General features: G+C 40.2%; 1 protein-coding gene across 1 annotated transcript in view; it reads right to left on the bottom strand.

Moving 5' to 3' along the window:
• Positions 1 to 7,500, bottom strand: part of LOC119579008 — a 26,927-nt gene that overhangs the window by 8,326 nt on the left and 11,101 nt on the right. The window contains exons 12-16 of the mRNA XM_037926701.1: positions 5,134 to 5,281; positions 3,994 to 4,217; positions 1,410 to 1,540; positions 618 to 653; positions 1 to 87 (exon numbers count right to left, since the gene is read on the bottom strand). The exon at positions 1 to 87 is cut by the window's left edge and continues 515 nt beyond it. Coding sequence (XP_037782629.1) covers positions 1 to 87; positions 618 to 653; positions 1,410 to 1,540; positions 3,994 to 4,217; positions 5,134 to 5,281 — 626 coding nt within the window. The remainder of the gene's footprint in view (positions 88 to 617; positions 654 to 1,409; positions 1,541 to 3,993; positions 4,218 to 5,133; positions 5,282 to 7,500) is intronic.

Below are 7,500 nucleotides of genomic sequence, written 5' to 3'. Positions count from 1 at the left end.
TCTTCTGTTTCTTTTTCTTGTCCTTCTTCTTAGCAATAGTTTTCCTTATATCTTTCCTGATTAAACTAGGAATCCCAAGACCACACCCTACGCGAGGTAAACAATGCGTTAGGATGCTACTTGGTAGTTAAATATCATGCATTGTGGTGTATACAGTAATATGCTATATAATGTGATATATCATGATGAATAACAAGGCACGTAATAAACTAAATAATCACGGCATATTACGCAATATGTGATATTTCCTGAACAATGTGATTTATACGCCAAAGGGTATATTGCAGTATATATTTAAGCCGAGGTATGATGAATTATATGCTACACACTTCACGTGTCATAAAAAAAGTTAATCTTGGATTAAAAATTGTTTTTTGGGTTCGCGTAAAAACAAACAAATAAACAAACTTACGACGAAATATCTTAAAAGGACAATAATAATAGTATGAAGGTTGGTAATTGAGGAATAATGATTAATCAGATATTATAAAAATAATATATAAAAAGAGAAAAAAGAAAGAACAGAGAATGAGAGACAGAGATAGATAGATAGATAGATAAAGAGAGATTGATAGATTGATAGACAGATACATACGGATACAAATATATAAACTTACGGCAGGAGTTTTCCAATTCTTCTGGAGCATAAATACCTGTAACGAGAAAGCTAGTATGAGTGGACGATTAAATCTCTGCTTGTTTCCTCTAGATTTCTCCATCTCTTAAACTCTCTCTCTGTCTCACTCTTTCTCTTACTCTCTCTCTCTCTCTTTCTCTCTCTTTATCTCTTCTTATCTCTGTCTCTCTCTCTCTCTCTCTCTCTCTCTCTCTCTCTCTCTCTCTCTCTCTCTCTCTCTCTCTCTCTCTCTCTCTCTCTCTCTCTCTCTCTCTCTCTCTCTCTCCCTCTCTCTCTCGCTCGTTCGCTCTTTCTTTTTTTCTTACTGTCTCTTACTCTCTATCTCTCTCTATTATAATTTTTCCCTCTCTTGCTCGTTCTTTCTCTTAATCTCTCTCTTGCTCGCTCTTTCTCTTACTCTTTCCCTTGCGCTCGCTCTTTGTATATCTCTATCTCTCTTTCTCTAACTCCCTTTCTTGCTCGTTCTTTCTCTTTGTCTCTCGCTCGCTCTTTCTTCTATTATCTATCTCTCGCTCTTTCTCTCTCCGTTTGTCTGTGTATCTGTCTATATATCTATGTGTCTATCTATTTATCTATATATCTATTATCTGTATATGTATATATGCATACACACACACACACACACACACACACACACACACACACACACACACACACACACACACACACACACACACACACACACACACACACACACACACAAAGCACACACACACACACACACACAAACACAAGCGCACACACACACACACACACACACACATATACTTACCATATTTGTTATCCGAGGCGCTGGCTATTACCGAGAAGCCTTGGTCGACGATGGCTTCGTTGGTTTTGAAGTATAAAACTATCTCATTATTCCCAATAATGCTTCTTTTCGGTTCTCGTCTGAGACAATATCTGTGAAAGAAAACATTGTTGTTAATGCAACGAACTATCTAGGAGCAGCCTTGAGTAGTTATATCCCATTATTTTCTTTCTAGGTTGATAATTAATTGATAGTTAAATAGATCATTTTAAGTCTTGTAAGCAGAAGCCCAGTAAAGATATCAAAAGATTATTTTCTTTAGTGATTCCATGGGCAGCGTTTCATTGCCTAAATCGTGAGCACATTCGAATCGTCACCTTTTAATACAATGTCTGATGCAGATCCGTCTATCAGAATAATGAACACTACTATTAGAAATACAACACACAAACTTCGAAAGTTTGGTTGTTGAAGCTTACGCATAATTTTAAACAGGACAAAGCTAGGCTCAGGGTCATAGCTCATCCTCACTGAATCCCAAACCATCCCAATTACTCACGGATGGTTTTCTATTTGTACTGATACCTATTATCATTGGATAGAGTTCCCTTTGCCTCCCGTGACGTAATAGTATACAGTGATATTCAGTAAGCGAACTACTGTATCTTGACCAATTGGTCGTGGGTGCATGCACTGCCCACCGTAGCTCTTTTAGTGAATTTAGTTGCACACAAATGGCAAAAAAAAAAATCACAAAAGTGGATCAGTAGGCCTTGCGTTTTCTTCATGATCAGTTGAACTGCGCACTCTGCCTGCACAGACCGATTAGCGCAAGCTTAGAACATTGCCCATGCACTACTCAGTTCGACTTTGTTTAGTTCTGTCGATCTTGAGAGGATGTCGAAAATAGGTAATGCCTTGATAGTACGGTACTTGCTTTGGCCCTTGCAGCAGCTTACAAGTACCAAAAGAAGAAAAAGAATATACATGAAAAAATAAGACTGTCAGTTTGATCTTTCTTTACCTTTGGAATCAACAGAATACAAATTCTGGATGAAGTTTCTTAGCTTGCCGACAGCGAAACAAAAGGATCTCTTAATCAATATATCTCGTTTGTATGCTGATATCTTTAACTCCCCATCTCCATAACTTGAGGCGTATTCGCGCGTTCTTTTATTCTGTCTGTCATCTCACAGATGTTTACGTCACGATGGCAGCGTCGTGTACGTTAAACTTGCCAAGCTTCCCCATACACACTCAAACTAGGCTTGCGGACGCATTTCCAGGGACTGACTAAGTTAACGCAAACCTAGCGTGGAGTCCACACACACACACAAACTATACTGCGCAAACTGGTCTCTGCAGTAGTTTGCGCAGTTCAACTGAGCGTGTACGGTGCCCGGAACACATCCAATGTTTTCATTTGTAAGAACTCTCCATGACTTCCTGTCTCCCAACACTCCGCTTTCCTCTTCCATATCCACTGCGATTTCGTTAGTTTATATCGTTATTTCTTGATATAGCCGAAATATCTTATTCCTCTTGCCTTACCTTTAATGTTACATACAGAATACCTGCTATCCGACGTATATTAGCACTTTATCTCATTTCTGTAAATGAAATATCTACAAACTATTTGGCCATTCTCATTCTGTTCATTCCGATAAACTCTCTTCCCTTTTCCTTAGCACCCAAGTTTCTGCCCCGTAAAATCTTACAGGTCTTAGGGCCGTTTTATACATTTTCTTTCTCAACTTACGTGGGATCTTCATGTCTACGAACATGACACCAGATCTTTCCTATTTTTCCTTTACCCCCTGTCGAACAGCATTCTCCGTCCCATATTCTTCAGAGAATGTTGATTCAGGATAATCGAACTCACTACATTCCTCCGGCTCCTGCCTTCATGTGATTGTATGTTGATGCCAACTCTTCTGCTCATTTTCTTTCCATGCTAAGTATCTTCTCTCCTCGGGTGCCATTGTAATCATCATAATGCTATTGAAATACTACTAAGTATACTACTACTAATAATAACAACAAAGAAAATCTTTCCGCAAGTCTAGGAAAGGATGAACATATAAGAGAATGGGTACTAGTAACTGATACCTTGGTGACTAAGTACTTGTGAGCTATCGGTGTATAATAAGAATTAATAAACTAAAGCACAGTAGACAGCCCATCGTGATGGATCCAGTAAAGATACTGAAGCTAACTTCGAATATTCCCACCACTCTACAACAGGGCTCTATGCTACATTTACCTCTAAATCAGGAGTTCCCAACCTAGGGCCATGGGATACTTTCCATGAAGCAATATGAAAATTATGACTTTTAATTAAACTGGATTTGGTCTCACCTACAGTAGCTACAGATAATTCTCTCTCACATATCAATAAATTGGAATCTTTCCATGTAGTGCTCTTGTCCTATAGCTGCTGGCATCATCAGACTATTCACAACTAGTAATAACTGAATCTGAAAAGATGGCAGACACTGAATATGGAGATCATTATATATTAGTCGGGAGCCACAAAACAGAAAAGTTTGGGAACCACTGCTCGAAAGACAAACCATAATTGCACATCAGATCAAATTTCACTCACGTCTGGGTCTCGGATCCGTAGACTCTACCGCATTTTGAGACAATCACGCTGTCGCTGTTGCCGCACTTCTTGGCTCCTTTGCCGACGCCGGAACCAGCGCCGATGATCGCGTTCTCCCCGTCCCGGAAATTCGTGAAGGCCAGCATGTTTGGCTGCTCGAGGTCGAAGTCCAGGAAGTCTAACTTGACGGGGCAGGGGCCGTCGCCTGGTTTCTCTGACACGCACTGGAAGCAGAAGGGCGTTCAGGAACACACACATATATCTATCTATCTATCTAGAGGCGTATAAAGACAAACAGATAGAGATAGAGATAGAGAAACTAAAAGGTTTGAGAGCCGAAACTGTCGCCTGCCACCACTCACCCTGAAAAAGTACGAGAGAGAGAGAGAGAGAGAGAGAGAGAGAGAGAGAGAGAGAGAGAGAGAGAGAGAGAAGAGAGAGACAGAGGAGGAGAGAGAGAGAGAGAGAGAGAGAGGAGAAGAGAGAGAGAGAAAGAGCAGAGAGCGAGAGAGGAGAGGGAGGCAGAGAGAGAGAGAATAGGAAGAGACATACAGAGTAGAGACAGAGAACTAAAAAGGCCCTGAGATTACAAGTCGGGCCCACTGACCCTGAGACGTGAAGGCAGAGAGAGAGAGAGAGAAGAGAGAGAAGGGATCGAGAGGAGGAGAGAGAGTAAAAGGAGAGAAGACGGAGGAAGCGAGAGACATGAGAATAGTTCGAGAGAGAGAGAGAGAGGAGGAGAGAGAGAGAGAAAGGAGAGAGGAGAGCCGCCCGCCTCCATAACCTAAGACGACGAGAGAGAGAGAGAAGAAGAGAGAGAGAAGAGAGGAGAGAAGAGACGAGAGAGAGAGAGAGAGGGGAGAGATCACGAGAGAGACGAGAGATAGAGAGAGCCGCCCGACTCCACTCACCCTGAAGAAGTACGAGAGAGAGAGAGGAGACGAGAGAGAGAGAGAGAGTTTAGAGGAGATGAGAGATCAGAGAGAGACGAGAGAGAGAGGAGAGAGAGAGGAGAGAGAGCGAGAGAGAGAACGAGAGAGAGAGTAGAGAGTAGAGAGAGACTGAGAAGAGGAGAGAACAGGAATGAGAGAGAGAGAGAGAGAGAGAGAGAGAGAGAGAGAGCCGCCCGCCTCCACTCACCCTGAACACGTACGGACACCTGATGTTGTTCAAGTAAGGCTGCGGGTAATTCGGGGAGGTTATCACGCGGTCCTTCGGAGGCGCTGTGGTTCCTCGCAGGATGTAGAAGACGCCGCCGCAGCATCCTGGCGGGGATCTCACGACCAGTCTGGGGAGGAGATAAGCGGTGAGGATGCGGAGGATGAAGGACGAGGAAGGAGGGATAGGGGATGAGGGAGGAAGGAGGAGGAAAAAGGATGAGCAGTGAGGATGTGGAGGATGACGGATGAGGAAAGATATTGAGGATGAAGGATGAAGAGGAGGGAGAATGAGGGAGGATGATAAAGAGGATGACGGATGAGGTGAAGGGAGGAGGCAGGAGGGATGATGAGGGAAGGCGGAGGATAATTCTGAGGATGAGGCGTGAATACTAATGTGGAAATGGGAAATGATAAATGAGGGATGGATGAGTCATAAGAGTGAGAAGGATGAAGTTCAGGATGAAGGGTGAGGCGTGTTAACGGCCGAGGGTTTAGATGAGAAGGATGTTGAGGATGAGGTATGAAGATAACAATGTTATTGAAGGTGAAATATGAGAACGGTGAGGAAAATGAGAGAGAAGGGATGAGGATGAGGGTGAATATGAGAGATGAGAGGAATGAGGAATATTATTAAGAAAATTTCATATATATATACATATATATATATATATATATATATATATATATATATATATATATATATATATATATATATATATATATATATGAACCGTATTCATATTGACAGATGTAGAAAAGGTATGAATGAGGATGAATATCTTGTATCTCTTGTATTGTGAAGATATTCATTCTCATTCATACCTTTTCTACACACACACACACACACACACACACACACATATATATATATATATATATATATATATATATATATATATATATATATATATAGATATATATATATATATATATATATATATATATATATATATACAAATACATATATACAATATATATATATATATATATATATATTTAGATAGATAGATAGATAGATAGATAGATAGATAGATAGATAGATGGTGAATTTAGTTAATAAAGACAATCTATAATTACACCATGAGAGAGCTTCGGTACTTTTCCTGTTAAAACACATAAAATGTCTTCCCTCTAGATATCAGGAACAGTGCACCTCATGTCGGCAGTTGCATGTGATATAAGATAATTGGTTGCTGCATAATTGCCTTATTTCGACAAGTAAACTATAGACTCTTCTCACTTCTCATCCTCAATATCCTCCTCCTCCCATGAATGATAAAAATAGTAATGATAATGATAAGACCCCTCCAAAGAAAACGTATAATAAAGTTAATACAGTTAAAGTAGCATTCTGATTCATTTGTAATACGATGCATGTGCATGCGAGAGGGGGGGGTCAGGTTAAAAGCCTACCCCCGGTATCTCTATACTGCTATGAGGTGTTCCCTTAATTTCCTTGTAAATTATATTTTTTTCATGTCACACTTTAGGTGATTAATGTTGATTTATCAATAAAACTCCTGTCAGTCTTAAATTAATGATCACAATTAGAAAGTACCTTATTATATATTGTCTTTCAGCCTGACAAGGAACTAATGATGAATCATTAATGTTACGTGGCTGCTGCCTAATTATATGCTACGAACTAGGAAAAGAGAATTGAACTAAAAATCAGAATATGAATGCCTGTTCATAAAATACTCGTATCTTAAAACTTCCACAATTATCATTTTATAATGAAATGTAATAAATACTCTTATCTGCAATACACTTTTAAGCATATGGTAGTGCAATTATCATTAGGTTTGTAAATGATTTTCAAACTCAAAGTAGGGAACTGTATTAAGTAATCTGCTGTTGTTTTGGTCACCTGTTACCCCTCCCCCCTTTCTCTCTCTCGACTGATGTCCTCACGGATAGGTTTTCCATATTCTCTCTTACGCCTGGCAGGGTACTCGCCAAGGGGCCGGATTTACTAACTGACATACGAGATCGTATGAGGTTTGTTTACATCGTAAATCAAGCTACTTCCTCGTTTCTCGCAACGGGCGTATTTTCAAAACACTTCCGAGGTCGTAAACAAACCTCCGTACGAGAAACTTCCACTGGTGCCCGAAACCACTCGTAACGTTCATCTTGGCGATCCTCCTCCGCTTATATCAGCGTCATAAATATTATCTATCAATAAATTGGAATCTTTCCATGTAGTGCTCTTGTCCTATAGCTGCTGGCATCATCAGACTATTCACAACTAGTAATAACTGAATATGAAAAGATGGCAGACACTTTATAACTTAAGATGGCAGACACGTTATAACTTCAAGAGTGTGCAGCTGTGACTTTTCTT

Source organism: Penaeus monodon, chromosome 2 (assembly GCF_015228065.2).
Source record: "Penaeus monodon isolate SGIC_2016 chromosome 2, NSTDA_Pmon_1, whole genome shotgun sequence".
Lineage (NCBI taxonomy): Eukaryota > Metazoa > Arthropoda > Malacostraca > Decapoda > Penaeidae > Penaeus > Penaeus monodon.
This window is presented reverse-complemented; position numbering and strand designations above follow the sequence as displayed.